This window comes from Podarcis bocagei (assembly GCF_964188305.1).
Source record: "Podarcis bocagei genome assembly, chromosome: 4".
NCBI classification, from domain to species: Eukaryota; Metazoa; Chordata; class Lepidosauria; order Squamata; family Lacertidae; genus Podarcis; species Podarcis bocagei.
The window spans coordinates 6131853-6154210 of record NC_138128.1 but is presented as its reverse complement, the minus strand read 5'-3'; the positions used below and the strand labels follow the sequence as shown (position 1 = coordinate 6154210).

The window sequence follows — 22358 nt, the reverse complement described above, 5'->3', positions numbered from 1 at the left end:
GCTCTTAATTTACAGGCTCATAACATATAATACACACTAGATTAGGATAGTTTGCTAATTGGCCAAGCCAACAATAGGGGAATGTTGAGTGGAATGAAAAATCAGCTTTGCTTGGTACCTCGTTAAATCAAGATTCGCTATTTATACCTTCTGCTGTTCTCACTCCCATTCAAAACATCATCAATTTGGAAGTAGCAGCAGCAAGACTAGAGAACAATCGACTAGCTTACTGGAAATGGGTTATAAACAAAAGTGGTTCTGGTCTCACCCTCAAGAAAGCTAGAGTGGCTTCCCAAATGAGAAGGGAGCAAGACAGGGCAGAAAGACACACAAAGTTCAGCTGTGCCAACTGGGGCCCACAGTCAGCCCCCACCCCTACCTCTTCCCTGTTTCATCCGCAGTCCCTTTGCCTTGTTTCTCAATTACAATCTTGTCATTCATGCCAAACTTGCATTCTGGCATTCCGCTCAGGTAGCTCTTCATCACCACCCTGCCAGAGACATGGGCGCTCAATACCTGACCTGGAGAGAAACGCAGAAAGAACAACTGCTAAAGCAGGAGAGAAGAAAGTGTCGTCACCCTCAACCTCCTTCCTTTATTTCACTAGAATAGGAGCCCCTTTGCTGCACTTACCTTGTGGTGACATCAGCAAGTTCACACTCTCCAGCACATCCAAAAAGAGTTCATTGCGACGATATTTGATCCCTTCACGCCTCCAGCCAATTTGACCAGTTACCTGGCTAGTAATCTGAGATTGCTCTTCCTTAGTCTGAAGGACAAAGAACATACATGCTTTTAGGAGCCCAATATGTCACGGGCAAACTCTACCAACAACAGAAGATTGCCCTGCATGACAATAAACTTGCTACAAATAGACATACCTGCAACCACTACCCATTTATTCTATGAACACCCAACCGGGCCAGTGGGCAGATCAGTGTGGAGAACATCAGTCACGTCAACTAGGAAAGGAGGTAAGTTCTTAGGTGCATCTGTTCTAAGGGTCAAGATTTCAAAGTTACACCCCCATTGGGTTTGGAAATGTTACAATTGAAAGTGCACTCTGCCCTCGTATGTGCTGTGGAAGCAGGCACTTGCAAGCCAGGAGTACGACAAGGAAACACAATTTGAATACTACAAGGAGGCTGAAGATGTAGTTATGCCAGAGCAAGGGTCACTGCCCACTCGGCCCAATCAACTGGTTTTTCATCCCAAAAAGACTCTACAATCATTCATGCAGTGCAAGGCCACTGGTCAGTCCCCGTTTCAGAACCGTCTCATAACTGGTGCCCCTTTGGAAGGACCTGGGAGGAATTGCAAATTTTCCTACCTGATGCTATAGGCAGGTCCACCAGTCACACGCAGAGTGAGAAAAACAGATGCATAGCAGCAAGCGCAGCACATACAGGGTTAGGAGCCAAGCAGGTCAGTGGGAGGGAAGGAGGAAGAGAGAAGAGTGTTATGCTCAGGACAATCTTAGGTTCTACAAAGCTGCTCATCTATTCGGTTAATAAGCCTGGCCGAGGGAGGAGTCTTCTAGTAGACCTGCCTTCTCAACTTGGTTTGAGCAGAGCTGGTAGGAGCTGCAGACTGAAACATGTGGAGGGCACCAGGTTGAGAAAGGCTGAACTAGACTAGGCTGAGAATGCCAGCAATGGGGAAGAAATAATCTAACAGGCAGGACTGCAGGGCGAGACTCAAGGCCAGATTGCCTGGATGCCTCTGCAACTCAGGTGATCTGGAGACAGAAAATGCTGTACTAAGCTAAGTATCTGCCCCTTGAGAGAAGCATCAGAAATAGAGGATGATTTCCTCTTAAATTTACAACCTATATATATATATATAGAGAGAGAGAGAGAGAGACCATTTGTCCATTCACATGTGACTTGACACATGGCAATGGATCAATTCAGACCACAGGCTAGCTGCTTCTTCTTCTTCTTCATAATAATAATAATAATAATAATAATAATAATAATAATAATAATAATTTTATTATTTATACCCCACCTATCTGATTGCGTATCCCCAGCCACTCTGGGCAGCTTCCATCAGAGTATTAAAAACAGAATAAAACTTCAAACATTCCCTAAGCAGGGCTGCCTTCAGATGTCTTCTAAAAAGTAACATAGTTGCTTATTGCCTTGACATCTGATGGGAGGGTGTTCCACAGGGCGGGTGCCACTACCGAGAAGGCCCTCTGCTTGGTTTCCTCTAACTTCACTTCTCACAGTGAGAGAACTGCCAGAAAGCCCTCGGTGCTGCACCTCAGTGTCCGGGCTAAACGATGGGGGTGGACATGGCAAGTACCTACATCCTGACCCAACTCCATGCCTATATCAATACCAGAACACACTCCACCTCTCAAAACTCGCTGGCATGTTGGCCACCCATGTCTTTGATAACATCTGGTATCCAGGAGGTGGGTAACATGCCAGTGGTGGGCAAACAAGGTGGAACAGCAAATGTCAAATTTACCTTTGAACAGCAGGCTAGTTTCTAGAGAGACTCATACACCTCTCTTTATTCTCTAGGAAGGCTAGCAAGAGGCATTACGAGAGAGTTCAAGGACACATTCTAGCCAAGTAAAAAAAATTGAAGGCAGGTGCAAAGTAAGGCAGGTGAGGGGTGTGCCTGAGAAGGGGGTTTGTGGGGGGCAGAGTCCCTAGAAACAGACTGAGGCCAGCAGGGTTTGGCCCCCAGGCCTGAGTTTCCCCATCGCTGGCTTAATACTACATCCAAAACTGGCCACTGATTATCCCAAAGATACCTGCCGAGCAGCAATATGAATCTGGTCTCCACTGCTCTTTCCCAGCACCAGACTGTTCATCCATATCAGCTGCCCACAGTGACAACTCTTCACTAGTCCCCCTGTTCTAGGGCAGCCTTTTATCTACACATCAACCACATTCCTGTTACCTCATGACAGCATGCCAAATTACTGTCCAGGACTCATTGCATGGAGGCTGTACAGGTACCACTAGTATTAGTGCAGGTCAAATCTTTTGGCCAATTTACAAGCCCTGTTTATCTATACTTAATCTGTCCCAGATTACCTACAGCATAAAACATGCCACTTTTCATGACTCCTTCCATATGCCACCTTGAACTAATTTCTGAAGCATCATTTGAATTACAGTGCTATAGTTCTGCTCCAGTCTTGTGCTTCAGACCATTTCCAACATCCTTCTCTTGCCCTCCACTCCAAAAATAGAATCATAGAATTGTAAAGTTGGAAGATACTCCCAAGGGTCATCTAGTCCAACCCCCTGCAATGCAGGAAACTCAACTAAAGCATCCATGACAGATGGCCATCCAACCTCTGCTGAAAAACCAAGGAAGGAGAGAGAGTCCACCATCTCCCAAGGGAGTCCCTTCTACTGTCAAACAGCTCTCCCTTATGTTTAGTTGGAAACTCCTTTCTTGTAACTTGAAGCCATATCTCATTCTTATCTTTCCACCTATACTAAGAGACCAAGGGCAGAAGATCTGTCGCTTTCTCACATAGGTTTATTACAACAGTGTTAGTCTTTAGTCAGCATCTCAGCTTACAGTGGTGCCCCGCAAGACGAATGCCTCGCAAGACAAAAAACTTGCTAGACGAAAGGGTTTTGCGTTTTTTGAGTCGCTTCGCAAGACGAATTTCCCTATGGGCTTGCTTCGCAAGACGAAACGTCTTGCGAGTTTGTTTCCTTTTTCTTAAAGCCGCTAAGCCGTTAATAGCCGCTAAGCCGCTAATAGCCGTGCTTCGCAAGACGAAAAAACCGCAAGACGAAGAGACTCGCGGAACGGATTAATTTCGTCTTGCGAGGCACCACTGTATTTTGATACAATTGCTAACGCCAGAGAGTCATTACAATGCAGAAGCCAACACCTGAAATATTTGACTGAAAGGTTTCTGAGTAAACACACAGGCGTCCAACTTTGATCTTCTATACAAGCACCTACCCGGACCATGTTAGAGAACTGGAGGCAGGCAGGTTGTTCTAGAACTGGCAAAGCTGAATAGGGTCCTTTAATTACGCTGTTCTTTTAAAACAGTCCAAGGATATAAGCCAAGACAGTAAGAGCACTTCAGGGATTCATACACCTTGTTTCCCGATGAGAAAAGAGGGACTCCAGAAAACCATCCATCTCCCAATAGGAGGAGCTCCGTGTTTTATTTATTTATTTGTTGAATTTATATACCGCCCTATACCCGGAGGTCTCAGGGTATTCACAAAACAAGAACATATAAAACCACAATATATATAATCAAAATAAAAACAGCAACCAAATAACCCCCCCCCCCAAAAAAAAGAACCACATTTTAAAAGGGCATAGTATGTTTTAAAAACAGCCATTTTCTGTCACAGTCATTAAGAGTCTGTGGTCACTCTAACTAATCATGTACAGAAAAGTGCACACCCCATATCCCAACTCTTCCTACCCTCTTTCCCATTTTTTACCTGGCTCTTGATTCCTTGCTGAGTTATGAAGGTTTTCAGGGCCCCCGTCTCGGAATTCTGAGGGTAACCAAAATCCAGGATTTCTACAGAAGGGGGTAAAGAGTTATCAGAGAAAAGGCAACCACCAGAAAGTTTGGTGCATCAACTGCAGCCTTTGCTCACGCTGACAAGCAACCACCCAATTCCCCACACCAACTACAATCATGTTCGACATTGATCCCACGGAGCTGCCCTATAGTCTGCAGCAGTAAAGGTAAGACAGACAGTCCACTTAACAGGATGGAATCCAGACATCCAAGGGAACCTGCAGGATTATCCAACAGCAGCAGAATAATCTATCTTTGCAGCGTTTTCTTTAGGTTTTGATTTTCGCATGAGCATACCATAAAAATCAAAACCTAAAAAAATAACAGCAGAGTAGCAGGTGTCGCAGGGCAGGCCGACCAGCCAGGCTTGGGAAAAAGAAAACTGCCATTAGCTGCCCCCACCCAACCCCACCCTCTGAGCTGCCTCTCAGGATCCAGATCTGCAACACAAATAGGAAGTGACACTGCGCTTGAGGACCTGCTTCCTGCTAGACTCCAGCAAGCTGAAGATCTATAAAGCCTTCCCACTCTCTCTACCAGACAGGCTTGAATGAAGCTTTAGGAACCAGGCTCATAAATTCCAACACACTGGTGCCATTCCTGGAATTCCACTATCTTTGTCACATTGATACAGCAGTAATTAAACCATGACCACAGAATTTGGGAACTAAGGAAGCTTAATTACATTCTTTGGATCACAGAAAGCCCAGCATTAAGAACTAAAGTGGAAATTGCCTCCTTGTAAATGAAAGTACTGAACCTTTTGAGTAGTAGATAGCCTGTGGGAATAGAGTTGAACTGAAACATCTCTCAGTAGCAGCTGTTAAGAAGGTTTCTTTAAACCAAGGCTTACCAGACTGTTAAATGAGGGTCTATATTTTTTCCTGAATTAAAATTGCAAGCACACTTCACTTTTCACCTGAAAAGGTTTGCTTTTCGAACACATGGTTCACTTTTTAAAGCATGTAATATGAAGAATTATCTGCCCTCGCAAACCTAATCACATCTTTCTGTATGTGAAATGTTCCACGATGTGTCTAATCTGAGGGCAGGTAGTTCTGCAGAGTCCCTGCATCAGAATGGTCAAATAATGCAGCAGGAACAGAATTAGGGGTGCCAACTGGAAGATTGCAGTTAGAGCAGCAAATTCAGATGCAGCCAATTGTCTCCTTGGTGCAAGTTAGGGACTAGTCAAGTCATGAGACTTTCATTAAAGCAGAATTTCTATAAGTACACTAGTGACAATTATGGAGTTAGTGTAAGCTAAGGCTGTTCAGCAGAGTTCTACCTCCCAAACAAGTGGTATTTGTACTACACACACCCTGCATTAAATAAAGTCTTCAGTCTGCAACTTAATTCTACAAACTCTACAAACAAAGCACATTACGAGTTGAAATCTTGTTTCCAAATCTAGGATGACTGTGTCATCTCATTCACTTGATGGAAGAAGACAAGGTAACCTCCCCATCTTAAACTCTATGCAGAATTAAATACAAAGCAGAAGCAAACTACTGTACAGAGAAAATGAAGTGCTTGCGGTGGGCTACACCCAACTTTTCCCAGCTGCACCAGCTCGTTATAACTTTAGCATTTAGCATTAAATGGAAAGTTATTGCAAGGCTAACAATAATAACAATAATAATTTTATTATTTATACCCCGCCCATCTGGCTAAGCACTTGGGAGACCTGAATGTTTACATCAACAACATGCCCAATACCTGCTAGCCCATACTGGCAACCCCAAATTTACAGTGAAAGTTCTGGGCATCTACTGCTAAACAAGCCCCCCCAGCATTGAGTCAGAACGGCTCATCCTCACCATCCAGTAGCTCATAGATGAGCACGAAGTTGTTCTTTATGTTCTCTTCACTGATCTTTCCAAAATAGGCAGTCATCACATCACACATCTTGTAGAGGAACTCAAAGACCATGGCAGCATTGACATTTTGCTTGGTGACAGCAGCCAGCCAGATGTTGGAACGCTTGACATGGAAGAAACTGGTGCGGGCAATGTTGGTAACAGGTGAGCGCACTTGCTGCCGTGCATGGATGACATTGACCCGGAAGGCATCCACTGCATTCCGCCTGGAGAATTGGAATGTGGCAGGAAGACAAGAGTGAGAGACCAAAAGCACCAGGCAGACAGGATACATACTATCCCACCAAGTTGTTTACCTATATCTCTGCTGAAGAAACCAAAGTGTTGTTGACAGACACAGGCATGCTGACCTATTCCTCCAACTTCAGAAGGCATGCTTCTTAAGGATTTAATCTGGTTTACATGTATAGTCTATACCAAGTTTATTATTAAATAGATGTAAAATTTAGCTCTTAATCAGAGCTTTTCAACTAATGACACTTGAACAGTCAGGCATATGGTGAAGTATCACAAGTTGAAAAGCACTGCTCTATGGGCACTAAAAACACTATGGACAGAACAACAGTATGTTATGCACATGAAGCAACTGCTTGCCGGTGTAAGTTCAGCAGTGGAACAAGCTGCCCAGGAGGGCAAGGAATCTCCACCCTGGGGAGATTGTCAATCAGGAGGCTCTGCAAGCATCTATGGGAATGTTAACAACAGGGAACTTCCCAGGGAACTTACTGGGTCCCTTTCTGCTATGGTAAGAAACTTCAAAGCAGTACCTTTTATTTACCATTTAATGCTTTCAGGTACCAAAGCACATCATTCCTCATCATCCATGCATCTGCCAATGCATACTGAATATTTGGTTGCAGTAGTGAGTAAGAGTCTGTTGCAATATACACGCTCCACCAAACTCAAATCAAGTCTGTGTGGCATCATGGCTAGAGTGCCAACTAAGACCAGGGAGATCCAGGCCCAAATTCCTGCTCAGCAACCAAGCTTACCGGGAGACCTGGGGACAGTCACTCCTGCTTGGCTTAGCCTACCTCACAGGACTGCAAGGATAAAATGGGAGGAGACACCTTCTAAGCTATGTTGAGCACACTGGAGAAAGGGCAGGGTGTAATAAATAAAGCAAGGCAAGGATAGAGCACTATAAAATGTACAAGTTTATCTTCTCCAAAGCCTCCCAGATCTGCCTTTTGACAGGGAAGAATACTGAAGGAAAAACCAAGAGAGGTGAAGCCAGAAAGACAGAACACCTGATTTGTTGAAACTTTGGTGCTCAGCTGCCTGCTCTACTCAGAGCTCCAAACTGCCTTTAGTGCTGCAGACAGATGTTATATGTGTCTGTTTCACTCTTAAGAGAGTGCACTTTCCAAGCTTCTTTGGCATCAACGTTACTACGTGATGAATCTGCCCAAGTAATACTAGCTCTAAGAATAATGGGAGGAGACTCAGGTGTACATAGCTTCTCAATACACCAGTTTCCTTGAGGTCAGACAATGTGTTATACAAGCGACTTAAGAGTCTGTAGGTTTCAACCTCTTAAACTGGGAGGGTGATGAGTTGCTTTGAAATGGGCCGGACTATTTGCATTAATCTTAACATGCTTTTGCTGTATTACTACAGTGACTTTGGCCATACTATTAAATTTGGTATATCAAATCAGTTTCCCCATACTGCAGTGCCCATTACATCCTGCCATACATCTCTTACCTATTGCTACAGCAGCCAATGAGATGGGATGAACAGAAATGGCGCCAGCGAAGAAAAAGGAGGAGTGACAGCAACAAGAGAAAGGTTAGAACACACACATACACACAAAGCACAATGAATCTGAACAAAAAGAAAGAAAAGAAAGAAGAGACGACAGACAGCAACCCCCTCCCACTCCAAAGTTTCAAAGTGGTACTTAAATTCCCTAGGCGGCGGCAGCTGAAGCTCTTACAGGGGCAGCAAAACATACAGGTTTAACACTGTTCATGGAGAACTCAAGGTCAAGAGAAAGCTACAGATCATGGCACTTGATGCCACTGATAAAATAGGGGACAAGGAAGCCAAAGCTTGAATTAGCCTTTGGCCACACTTTTAATAGCCTGCTTTGCTTTGGCTTTAACAATTTCTAGTCCTCAGCTGCAGAAAATTGAATGCCAACATTCATGCCCTAAAGATATTGAAGAGTAAATGTGACAACTCAGAATGTTTTAGAGTTTGCATTATTAGCTAGCTTTCAAGTCCATCTTACAACTTTGGAGGGCAATTCAGCTGCTTTAGGAGATGGGAAGCATCAGACTGCCAGTTCTCGAAAGTCCTTTGAGGCACAAAACCACCAACTGAAATAAATTACTCTGTTTCTATGAGTGCAGCCTCATCCTATTTATAACAATAACTCTTGGAACAAATACTTCGAGTATTGAAAGTCCCTGCCAAACACTTTTCTTTGCCCTTAGCCCCAGTTGACAATTTCTACATCAACTGAAGATTCAGAGGGATGGTTGCACTTTTCAAGCCATTCTGACTCTGCTATGCAAATGCAATATGAAGAAACACAAATTTTAAAAGAATTCAAGTAGCAAGTTGTAAAGTCTCACTTCCTTTGATGTTTAAGGCAGCAACTTTACATATGCAAGTTCAAGTTAGAATATGCTCAGATTCTGTTATTACCATTTAAACGAAGACAGTGTGCTGTTGTGGGCAGAGCAGCCTATATCTAGCCTACACATCCTTGGCCACATCCTTCTCCATCTAAAAGTGGTGGCTGCAATCTGATATTTCTATTTCCTTTCCTAAAGAATACTTCGTTGAATTAGTCAATGCACTGAAATATATCCTAATCTGAACAAGTGTGCTCTAACTGAGATAAACTGGTAGAAATACAAATACCTAAATGCTAGTTATGTTTTGGAACAGATTCTTGAAAGCTACAGAAGGGGCAAGTTCTCAAAATTCAGTATCTGGCAGCAATGCTAATGAGGAAATACAATGACTGATCGGTACCCAACCTTCACAGCTGCCTAATATGATTGTCTGTACTGCAATATTTTTTATTTTTTGCCAAGCCAACATGCAGCTAGAAGATCACTGCTGCACACTAGACAGACATGCTCCATGCATACTACAAACCAGACCAGAGAAGTCTTGCATGAGCAGTATAGTAATTCAGGACATTGCTTTATCAAACTGTTATATAGGCATACTAGGTCAACATTCCAAAGCTACATGGCTCTGGTAATTTGCTCTCAATGCATGAAAACACATTTCATGGATAACAGAAGTTATGATTTGCCCAAAAAAGCTTTCCTTCTGTAGAAACTAGGAAAGGCATGGCTAGCAGCAATAGATCCTTGCATGTTCTCTGCAAGACACCAGCACAGATCTATTCTGCTCCCCACACCTGCTTGTAATACTAAAATCTGCAAATAGAAACTTAGTAGTAGCATCACTTTTGTTTAGAACTGCAGCCAATTCTGCATCAGTGGCTTCTGGAGTGTCAAGAATGAAAATTATATCTCAGCAAAGAGATGGAGTTATCTAACAAATCTGTTGCCAAGTGAATTACATGAGGTTTATAACATTGTTACATTATTTTGCTGCCCTGGACAGAGTTATTAATAGTTTGGCATCTATTGGGAAATAACAGCATTATCTGGACAAGCGTTATTGCAAACATGCACATTCCTTCCCATCTCACTATCATTTGGCCCAATTGGGGCTTAGTCAGCAACCCTGCTTCCTTGCAGTTTCCGCTTTGACAAGCAGGCTGCTTAAGAGTAAGATACAACCATCTATTTTCTACTTCTAGCACTTCCATAATGCACTAGATGCACCCAAGAATAGCAGGTAGGGCTTATCTCCCATACTACATATCCTGGATTAGCTGTATTAGTTTTCTATCGATACACAATCGTGCAACGGGATCTGTGCAAATTACACCCCACTTCTCTGTACATGCATAAGGGTTTTTTTTTAAAGTGTTAACTGTGATCTGTACAATACAAAGCTCTCAGACAAAATCCAGAACTCTTAATTTGACTCCCTAATTTTTACACTGTTTAAACCATGCGAAGTTCATGGAATTTACTTTCACATATTAGGCAGACACATGCTGTTCAATGAAAGCCAGAAGCTCCACTTGAGACTGGCCACAAGTGTTACAGGTTTTTAAAGCTCTGCCCCAATCCTTTGCAGCCAAGTGCGTTTAAAAATAGTTAAAGGGAAACATGTTTCAAAATAGTTAACTAGTTTCATATCACAGCCCTCTTATGAGAAGAGGATTGAGAGTCCTGTGATAGAAGATGGCTGTAATAAGCTGTGCAGAAGTTCCAAGCTCATGCAGGCATGCTACTATTAGCCCTCTTTGTCTTTAAAAATTTGAGCTGTGACCAATCCACAGTCTACATTAGTCACCCTGATCATGTCTAGGCACCAGATAAAGGTGTCATTTGAAGCTTTATTCTGTGTGTCCATAGTGTACAGGTTTCAAACCCCTTCCCCTCCCCAAAACCAATAGTTTAATGTAACATTCAGGAGGCAGAAGAGGCACTTTGACAAGACAAAAAAAATTTTTTTAAAAAATGCACCAACTTTCTGGCAAATAGGTAATAGTGAATGCTGGGCTCATCATAATAAATTTGATCCAGCTTTATCTGTCCACAAGAAGTAGGTGACCTCTTATCCCACATATACCAACAACTTTCTGCTTTAACAACTTTTGTAAGGACTCCTGGCAGGGATAAAATAGCCGCAGGTAATTGGTAAGTTGCTATTTACAAACCAGAATAGTGAGGCTTACATTATCTATACAAAAAGAGATGAGAACCAGTTTAGCATGAGCTCCTGGGGTAGAGCCATGCTTAAGTGTCAGGTGTCATGTTCCAAGCGTTAAAGCACAAATTTCCAAGGCTAGGAACAAAGTTAAGACACATTCATGCATAATGCATTACACTGAGCTGATATGAGGAGTGATATTTTGGAGATATTTTGAACATGCAGCTGCCCAGTAGATCCAGAATAAGACACTGCAGGCAAAATCAAAAACTCATTTGACAGTGTGGCCTTGGCTGTAAGTTATAGTTGCACTCTTTTCATTAAAAATACAGTAACTCCCTGAGAAGTTATGTAGCTGTAGAATTTGACTTTTACTTTCCCTCATCTGGTGTGCAGAATGTTTTCTATTACGTCTCATCTGCCAGCTACTGGAGTGTGGCTATACTTCACAAATCTATAACTAGTAAAGAGGTATTTACCTTTCTTCTTTCTTTTGTATGTTTTAATGTATGGTTATGATTTTTTCTTGATTTTAAGAACCGGATTTTACCTTTCCTTAAGAGGAAAAACTCATCTTTAAGACTATAATTATGCACTTAAAGGCTACAGCTTCTGCCAGAACAGTGCTTAACAGTAACAGGTTATGAGACCAACAGTCACCAAAGGGATCCAAGGTCCTGCTGCCTAAAGCATAACAGAAAAGATCAGACACCAATCACCATAGCAGGCCCAAGTCTGAAGCAGAGATATGGGAAACTATGCTAAACTTGTACTTCAGGGGCAGGGAACTCAGGCCCGTAGGCCAAAACTGACCCACCATGCTTCCCAATTTGGCCCATGAGACCATTCAGAGGAAGCCATGCTCAGCTGCACTACACTGAGTATCATACATGCCATCAGATGTGCAGCAAGTAAGGGTGGGTCTTCAAGCGAACAATCAGGAGCTTAACATGGGCTTCAGATTCCTCCTTTGCTGGAACAAGGGCTGTAACAGGGAAGGCAAAGCAGCCCTGACAAGCAGAACAGAGAGTAGGCCACTACTGTACAGCAATTGTAAGTTTCTGAGCCCTTGATGGGTGAAAAGTGTGGAGCTGCTCTCAGCCAGTTGTGCCCACCCAGGTATGTGGCACAACATCAAGGCAGGCTTGAGGGCTAGGATGGGGTTGTTGTTTTTTATGATTATTTTATTATGCTGTGTACTATTATGTACTGTATTATGTTTTTAATATTATACTGTGTAAGGTATGTTCTTAATGTTGTACATACCCTGGGATCTTTGGATAAAGGGTAGTCTATAGACCAAATAAATAAATAAAACTTGAAGCGCAGAATTCTAGTAAATGCTTGCAAGGTTGACTCATTGGATCAAGTTCTAGGATTCTACAAAGCATGCATCGGTTTCTTAAGCTGAAGGAAGATAGGAGACAAAAGAGATACTAAAATCTAGTCCTGATCCAAAAGCCAGCTATACTTCTAGGGAGCTAGAATTAAACCATGCTCTAAACCCAACAGAGAAGCACTCAGGAATCTGAACCAAGACACCAAGGTGCTGCATTCAAGACAGGTCTGTGATGGTCACAGGAGTACAATGATTAAAGTGACACTGAACAGCATCTGAGCAGTTTCATAGGCTTTAAGTACTTTCCTATAGAAATTAAAGCCTATGAAACTGTTCAGACGATGATCAATGTCACATTGATGGCTGTAGCCCTGTAACCATCAGAGACCATCCTAAAGAAGTTCTCCTCATACTAGAATCAATACGGCATTTAAGGAGAGCTATTCCCAACTACGCTACCATGATGGACATTTGACTGGGAATGATTCTAGCCATGATATACCCAGAGACGTAGCAGAATAGACACAGACTGGATGCAACACATAGCACACAATCTCTACATGCATACACAGTTAAAGCAGCAGCTCAGAAGCTACAAGAACTTGGATGCGGGTGCAGAATGAAAGCAGGGTGAAAATGTTGTTGAAGTACTTACCCAATGTCATCCCTGTAGACTCGAGAGATTAAAACCTCTCCCTTATGATTATAAATGAATAGGCCTCCAATCATGTTGAAATCTTAATCTTTCTTTTCCATGGTGCTTAAATCATATCTACAGATACAAGAGAGGAGATTATGAGACTTACAGTACAGAGCATAGGCTTAAGACAATTTAATAGCTTTGATAAGTCGGCTAATTCACCAACTCCCATTTCACCAGATCAAGATTATTCTTGGACACTGGCCTGTTCCCATCAAGGAAGCGTATGCCTTGCACTTCTATTCCAAACAATCAGTATTTATGCATCCTAACAGAACATGCTGTCATCTTAATGCTTACATCATTTACCAACAATCCCTACTACAGACAGTTCCATAATATGCAGTGCTCATGTCGGGGGCTCAGGAGCAGAGGTACAGGGGAGAGAGGAAATGGAAAGCGAAGGGGAAGAATCCGAGGGCAGCGTAGGGGAATACGACAGTGACCCGAGAGATTCCATGAGCTTCTCCAGCGAATCAGAAGATTCCCAGAAGGAGGCGCCCATGGTCAGGGCAAGGGGGGTCCCGGGGGGGACACACCAGAAACAAGGGGCCAGCGGGGACTCCCAAAGCAGCAGCTGGAAATCAGGACCAGCTTCCCCACCAGAGCGTAGTGGGGGGGGAAGAGTCCCATGGGACAGGGCCAGCGTCTCCTCCAGCAGGGAGAGAAGATGAGTCAGGGCTGACCACGCCTCCATCGGAGAGTGAGGGAACGGAAGGGAGGTCGGGTCCAGCTAGCCCCCCCCCCCGAAGGGGGAAGCAGTGACAGGAGCAGTGTAGCGGTCAGGAGGAAGGTTGCCGGCTGGGCGCGCGCGCCAAGTTCAAATGTACAGGCGCGCGGGACAGCAGAAAACCCAGATTGGGAACCAGGTCCTAAAGCCCGCCGGAGGCAAGGAGAAGAGTCAGGGGATTCAGCGTCAGAAGAGTCTAGGAAGGGTGAGACCCCAGCTGACAGGCGGAGCCAGAGGCGGAAAGAGCAGCGGAAAAGGTGGAGCAAGGCTAGAGTCTTAAATTGGTGTATGGGGGGAGGAGATTCAGACGGAGCTTCGGCAGTCTAGAGTTTCAGACGTAGAGCTGCACGCTGCAGCTGTCGATGTGTAAATGAACTTCAATAAAGACTTTTGTATATAACGACGAAGTGGCGTTGGTCCTTGGTGAGCTGGGACCTTGGGCAGCTCTGACAGCTCAAATTTATAAATCCAATTTCCAGAACAAGGTTCTGAGTCCTTTCAGGTTTTGGTAGAATACCAACTGACATCAGTGGACTTCTAGTCCCAAAACTACTCTTTGCCTAATAAGCAAACACTGGCTTGGAAGCTTGTCCAATTCCCCTAATTAGTCACATGAAACTGCAATATTTAAATGAGGTAGTCCAATAAGATATTTTGTTATGATCTCTGGTCAAGGCAAACTTCATATTGTGTTCCTTAGAGTCTAAGCTAGACTTATTTGCAAGGTGCAGCTAAAGAGTTAAGTAGCTGCTCGTCTGTACCTGCATAGGTCTAACTTCAGTATCAGCCTTGCAAAAGCAGCTCTTGAAAGCACACTTGCAAACAGTGCAAGTTACTTCACCACTCAATAGGCTCCCAGTTACATGAATCTGCATACGATTCGTTCAGAATACTCATAGCACTATCTATGACACTTACTCCTGAGCTACTTCCTTTCTGTTATATAGTTGAATGCACACAAGTTTTCTGGCCCAGTTGTTCCCAGAACTGTGGTGGTACATCCTTGAATTCTTATCTAAAAGCATCTATCCTACCCCACTTTCCTTAAGATGTCTAGAGCTCCTGGTTTCTCTGGCTGGAGGTAGGCATCTGTCAGAGTTCCTCAAAGAGCTGAGGTGCATCCTGGCAAATAAGAATAAGGCTTGTGGAGAGGCAGTTATTGCTACTAACAATATTCTCTTGTTTCTATCTCCTTGATGCTTTGCTCCTGGAAGGATGCCTACCTTCCTGTTTTAAAAAGCTGAGTCAAGTGTACACATTTGTATCTGCTTAGGTGAACAATCATAAAGCTCACTGCCACACTAAGTGAAAATTGTAACATATTTTTGCTCTTATGCAGCTTCTGAAAATGGTTATGGCTGGCTGGCATGCCTTCTTAGCCCTTAGCAGGGCACTTTCATAGCTAACATTACATCATCCAACCTATAAAGCGTGCCACTTATCAACATAAAGAGTTGGTGAAACATGAGAATTGTGGACCCTATGAAATCAATACTTCTTATTCCTACTTGAGAACTCTCATCAGCTCTAAGTTTCCATGGAGAGCCTGGGGAAGCCCAGAACTTTAAATCTTCAATTAGAAATCACCCAGCAGGTGGCTCTAGAAATCTCTCCTGCAGTGTTGGGACAGGCTGTATGCAACTCCAAAAACAGAACAGTCTTGTAAGACACAGAACTGGCAACATTAGATTGTAGTACATAACACAGCAGGATGACTCATTGCGGAAGGTTGCCATGATTTGTTCCACATAAAGACAAAGTCATGTTCCAAGTAACTGTCCATAGCTGTTCTTTGGAATTAGAAGAGGAAGCTTTGTTCTCAGTTCTGCCTTGAACCAACAGCTCATGATATGTAGCAAGAAAGTTTATATTTTAAACAATGTAAAGTAGGCTTGGGTACAGAATCCACCATTTGTACCAAATTATGGAATAGCACAGAAGTTTGTCTGTTTGTTTTCTGGTTTTTTTTAAGGGTTTAATGTGAATGAGCAGCCAAATTCTTACTCTGCTCCTCCCCAGTGCCTACTGCTGCCATGCAGCTGGGAAACAAGACACAATCTGGTTTATCATGACATCCAAGGTAGAGGCACACAGTTTGCTGCTTTCCAAATAAACCACAAACAGTAAGCCAATAATTTATTATTTGTTTCATAAAATTTGTTTCATAAAATTTATATACCATCTGATCGTTATAAAGAAAAAAGCCTCAACGTGACTTGGCTAGTATTTATGGTTTGTCTGGAGAGACACAAACTATGAGCTCAGATTCAGATGTCACAATCAGTCACATTCTGTGTAGTTTCCCAGCAGTGCAGCTGAGAGTTTTTTGGGATGGGTGGGAGGGTTGAGTGAGAACTTTTCAGATGCATCGATACACTGGCCAGGCCTAATAGCCATCTTCAAATATCTTACATGAAATATCTTCTCACATGAAAGAGAAAACTTGTTTCTTAATCAATAACCTTAGGCTCTAAATTTGCATTTCCCCCCTCAATGTCATGCTCCAAGAGTACTAGGTGGAATAAGACACTACTGTACAGTGGTACCTCGGATTAAGAACTTAATTCGTTCTGGAGGTCCGTTCTTAACCTGAGGTACCACTTTAGCTAATGAGGCCTCCCGCTGCCGCCATCGCATGATTTCTGTTCTCATCCTGAAGCAAAGTTCTTAACCCAAGGTACTATTTCTGGGTTAGCGGAGTTTGTAACCTAAAGCGTCTGTAACCCAAGGTACCACTGGTCCTAGCTTCTTATACAATAATCCACAAGTATCAGCTTGGGCTACTAGCCAAGTCTCTACCTTTTTGGCTACTGATTCTGCAAACACAACAGGGTCTTGCTTCATTGGTTCAAAGATAAGGAAATTACAGCCATTTTCTTTTTTTATCCAAACTGCACAAGCGAACACCTGTTAGAGGCTGCTGCGAGTCGGAGGGAAAAGATAGTCTGCCCTGGCAAGCAGAATTGTGGGCATCCAAGTTGATATCAAATTGGGATTACCACTTTCACAAACTGCTCTGAGAGAAGCAAGCGGCTTTATCGTTGCTTGAAGGGTGTAGCACAAATTCGTCTTGTACACAAATCAGCACATCCATTTTAACAACGGCTCTTATCTTAGCTTCCTAACAGTACTGTGCAAGGGAGATTATAGACAGCAGACTTGCACATAGCCATTTTGAGCTGATGGCAATTACAGATCACAGCCAGCCATGCATATTTTGTTCCGTTCTCCAAATAATGCAGATAGCATCAGTACAGACTAGTATCTCTCTCAAATAACTTCATGCTCCTTAGAGCACAATTCTTCAACCTTGCTTCCCCATCATCCTGAGCCAACATAGCCAATGGTCAGGGACGACAGGAGCTACAGCGCAACAACATGAGGGAAGAACACTGTCTTAGAGCACTGCTGCTTTTCTCAACCCTATTGGGAAGACTTCCTCTCAACACAGTGGAACGCTTTCTATTCCATCTATCAAATATTATTTACACCCCAACAAATTAGAGAAATTTATGTTGCTGACTAACTTTGTCACAAGGAGTTCCACAGCTCAGCTCAAGCTAAGTAGTCAGAGCTCAAATGAGCAGAATATGAACAGGCTCATCAGAAAGAGAAAATATGATAGAGATTTACAAAAGTATGCATAGAGTGGAGTGAAAGGTTTCCCCCCCCCACCTCTCATAATACTAAAGCCAATCATCATTCAATGAAAATGAGTGGTAGAACACCAAGGACAGTCAAAAGGAGCTTCTTCATACAGTGAGAAGTAAAGCTATGGAATTTGTAAGAAGAAATGGCCACCAACTTAAAAGGGAGTTAGCCTTATCCTAATCTCAAAGAAACACTTTGTTGGAAGTAGGGTTGGGTGATAGCTGGTTTTCAACAATGTGATATATCACAATGTTTCAACATCGTGATGAATCATGATGTCTGAAATAAGGATGGAGTTATGTAGAGGTATTGGCTGGCTTCAGGGTTTTTGGCCGGTCAAAAATTATGAAACCAGTATCATGATATGGACTTCAAACCGGTTTGGAACAATGTATCAATATAACACCCAGCCCCAGTTGGAAAATCCTAGATTTAAAGTGGTACCTCTGGTTGCGAACAGGATCCATTCCGGAGGCCCGTCCGCAACATGAAGTACCGTATCTGTGCATGTGCATGGCGCAATTTGGTGCTTGTGCGCATGCGTCGAAACCCAGAAGTAACCCTTTCCGGTATTTCCGGGTCGCCACAGGACACAACCTGAAAAAACGTATCATGAATCAAACGTAATATGAGGTATGACAGTATATGGCTCTCTGATCTCTGAGAGCCATCTGCTACACAGATTAATAAGCTCAAGTCACCATCACTTATGATGAATGCTGTTCCCCTTACCCAGTTAACTATAGTAGCATTTCTCAAACCTCTTAACAGAGAAGTCACACAGTATTTGAGATATGAAAGCTGGGAGTTAAATGGCACCTTAAACCTAGGTTATGGGCACAACAATGGAATGTCTTGGCCTGCTATTTATATAACAACACAAAGCTGAAAATGAATGAACTGCAGCTAAAATCTTATGTTCATTTTTCCATGGTCTAGTCCTTCCCCTGCCCACCCTCCTAATATTATTAAGAGGGTCTCTTCTCCTTTCCTTCCACTCTGCAGTTTCAATCTGAAATTTGGGGTGCAGTACTGTGCCCAGAGCTCAGAAACAGCCTGCACTAATGAAATTCCCTGACACAAATTGTGCCTAGAACAATGGGAGTTTCGAACACTGAAGGCACACTTTTCAGTACTGAAAATGAGAAGCCACTGGACAAAAAGAAATGTGTGTTTCTGTGAGCCAAGGCATTTACTCAACTATGGAGGAGTCCACCATTGGCATTTCTGACTGACACTGTTCCAAGTCTGCCTCCTGTTTGGAAGCCTAGAGCAGTGACTATGCAAAAGAAGAAGAAGCTTGTCCTCAAAAAGAAAGGCCAAAAGCAAGTGGCAGTGCAAGCAAGTTCTGCCATTAGCCCTCTACCTTTCCCTTAAAGGCACCCCTCTTAGCCCAGCTGCTGACAATTTACATTAGGTTCCCTATTAACTAGCAAAAACCTGAGGGGAAGGTGAAAGCCATTCCAGGAAAGAGGATGCTCTTTGAAGAGTTTGGACCTTGTCCTCCAGCAAGGATAGCTGATCTTTACTAGTGATCTCAATATAATTTTAGAACATTCAAACAGAAATGGGCAATTACACAAACACCCCAAGTCCCTCCCAGAAGGCCTCCTTGTAAACTTTTAGCAAGACTGTGAGGTGGTACTGCTACCATCAATCATTTCTAGCCTACAGTGGTGCCCCACAAGACGAATACCTCGCAAGACGAAAAACCCGCTAGACGAAAGGTTTTTCCGTTTTTCGATGCGCTTCGCAAGACGAATTTCCCTATGGGATTGCTTCGCAATACGAAAAAGTCTTGCGAGTCTTGCGATTTTTTTCGCTTCCCCCCCCCCTTTTTCTAAGCCGCTAAGCCTTTAATAGCCGCTAAACCGCTGATAGCGCTAATCCGCTAATAGGGTTGCTTCGCAAGACGAAAAAACCGCTAGACGAAGAGACTCGCGGAACGGATTAATTTCGTCTTGCGAGGCACCACTGTATCTATGCAATTGATATACAGCAGAAACCTTTGGATTTGTCCATGAGCATTAAAGCCAAAAATAAATTGAACAACTATATGACTTTTAGAAGACATCTGAAGGGATGTTTTAAATGTTTGAAGCTTTCTTGTGTTTTTAATATTTTGTTGGGTGTCGCCCAGAGTGGCTGGGGCAATCCAGGTTTAAAAAGGTACCATATTTTTCGCTCTATAGGATGAACTTTTCCCCCTCCAAAAATTAAGGGGAAATGTGTGTGCGTCCTATGGAGCGAATGCAGGCTCCTTGGCTTCAGCAATAGCAACACAAAGCCTCCGAAGCGCAGAGGGAGCGCTCCCTCCGCGCTCCAGAGGCTTCGTGTTGCTTTCACTGAAGCCTGGAGAGCGAGAGGGGTCGGTGCACACCGACCCCTCTCGCTCTCCAGGCTTCAGGGATAGCCGCCTGAAGCCTCCGGAACACAGCGGGAGGTCCCGCTGCGCTCCGAAGGCTTCAGGGATAGCTGCCAAGACACAAGTCAAGACAGCCAGCGGGATGGATCCCGCTCGCTGTCTTGGCTTCTTTGCTCTTTGGGGCTGGGGGGGGGGGGAGACCCGGGCTACCCCCAGCAGCCCCGAGAAGCTCTGGGAGAAGCAGACAGGCCCCCTCTAAAAACTAGGTGTGCCTTATGGAGTGAAAAATATGGTAAATGTCCCCTAGATTGTCAAGTCCAGTCAAAGGCGACTATGGGGTGTGGCGCTCATCTCATTTCAGGACGAGGGAACCAGTGTTTGTCCACAGACAGCTTTCCAGGTCATGTGGCCAGAATGATTAAACCGTTTCTGGTGCAACCTGACACTGTGGTGGAAGCCAGAGTGCAAGGAAACACCACTTACCTCCCCTGCCGCAGTGGTACCTATTTATCTATTTGCACTGGCATGCTTTCGAATTGCTAGGTTGACAGAAACTGGGACAGAGCAACGGGAGCTCACCCCGTCGCACGGATTCAAACCGCTGACCTTCCAATCGGCAAGCCCAAGAGGCCCAATGGTTTAGACCACAGAGTCACCCACGTCTCTTCATCCAGGTTTACCAGACCACTGAAACAATAAAGCAGCCTTAAAATTTAATGAGTTCTGGTGACCTTTGGCCAAGTCACAATCACCCTCAAGCAGCAAGATATCAACACTACTATTATAGTCAGGATTACAGCTATACTATTATAGCGGCAGTAGCAATAGTACCACCCATGCAGTTATCATGGTCCTGTGGAATATGAAGCACTATGAAACCTGTATAATTCATTCTTCCACCTACTTTTAAAAGAGATACTAGCACTTTAAGGCAAGAAGAGTCACAGCAGAATGCTATGCTGGCTACTAGTCCTGCCTTCCTTTCTGGAGGAAAGAAAAATAAGGTAGCCATCTGCACACTGGAAATTGGCTTAAGAGAAAAGGATTTATTGTGTATTTCAGCCAGCTATTTTTTTCAGTCACAATACTTATGTGCAACCATGGTTGGTATGACTGGTATTCCAGGCACATAGTTAATTAGCATGTCTAGAAAACTACAAAAAATCACATCTTCTCAGCAATGTGATATTTCTACTGCTTTCCAAAATAAATGTGCACAGACTGCATACATCACTTGGTCCACCCAGTGGACACTCCACCCAGAAACACTCCACAACCGAAAGAAACATACATGTTACCAACAAATGTTGGGAGGAAGGTGGGGGAGCTGAATTTTATACTAACTCAAGTAAGTCGGCAATAACCTCCTGCACCCTCTACCCCAACCCCCGCTTCACACTTGCAGAGACATTACTGGTACAGTGGTACCTCGGTTTACGAACTTAATCTGTTCTCGAAGTCCATTCTTAAACCAAAACCTTTCTTAAACTGAGGCGCGCTTTCCCTAATGAGGCCTTCCGCCACCGGCGCCCTTCCACCGTTTGGATTCTGTTCTTAGACCAACGTAAAGTTCTATTTCTGGTTTTGCAGAGCTTGTAAACCGAATTGCTCTTAAACCGGACTGTTCTTTTTTTTCATAATTTTTTATTCATATAAATAAACCGGACTGATCTTAAGCCGAGGTACCACTGTATTTCCTTTGGACATAAATTACTTAAAACTTTTGGATAGAGAACTAACAGCAATTCCAACTTCCTTCCCAAGGAAATGCCTCTTTTCACTGCCTTGGTCAACAACATGCAGCCAGCTCTGGATGAAGTCCGTTTATTCCTGGCATCTAGCCAATTAAACTGAATACACTTCCAAATAAAAACCTTCCCTTATTCTTGCACTTGCCACATGCCTCATTCAAATGATAAAGTTACATCTTCAAAGCTTCTTATAGCGGGGTGTGCAAGACACCACACTGCAGGAATTTTGGGCAAGGTTGTGGGGGCAGGGAACAAAAGAGAAGAGCTACCAAGAAGCCAAAAGTCTCCTGCCCCATAAAGAATACCAGTAGTACCATCTTTGCTTAATCATGCTGACAGCACCCCCCCCCCCCTCAAATATTGAGTCACACTAACTTGGCCCTGATCCCACAAATGCTAGTCAAATTTGAAGCCCAACACTCCTGGGCTATTACATCAACAGGACCCCAAGTTTGGGGGGGGGAACATTTGTAGCTTTCCAATTCTGCATTAAGCTGCATAGAGCCTCAAACATTGGGACAGCCAGCACTGCCCTCAAAATACAATTTCTGACTTAATGCGCTCAAAAGGTAAAGGACAAAAGGCAAAGGGACTTCCTCATTGGGGAACCACGCAAGGCCTTTCTACCTCATGCTGAGGACTCGCTGCAT

General features: G+C 43.6%; 1 protein-coding gene and 1 long non-coding RNA gene across 2 annotated transcripts in view; both read right to left on the bottom strand.

The window, feature by feature from the left end:
* The window catches only part of AP2M1 (adaptor related protein complex 2 subunit mu 1), a 30202-nt gene that overhangs the window by 6514 nt on the left and 1330 nt on the right, over positions 1-22358 (bottom strand). Inside the window, exons 2-6 of the mRNA XM_081190469.1 lie at positions 13167-13283; positions 6355-6620; positions 4449-4531; positions 634-769; positions 380-521 (exon numbers count right to left, since the gene is read on the bottom strand). Coding sequence (XP_081046595.1) covers positions 380-521; positions 634-769; positions 4449-4531; positions 6355-6620; positions 13167-13240 — 701 coding nt within the window. The 5' untranslated portion in view covers positions 13241-13283. The remainder of the gene's footprint in view (positions 1-379; positions 522-633; positions 770-4448; positions 4532-6354; positions 6621-13166; positions 13284-22358) is intronic.
* LOC308585172 lies at positions 3397-4441 on the bottom strand. Its single transcript, XR_014007111.1, has 2 exons — positions 3819-4441; positions 3397-3547 (listed from the first exon to the last, which is right to left on the bottom strand). It is a non-coding gene; the product is annotated as an uncharacterized lncRNA (long non-coding RNA).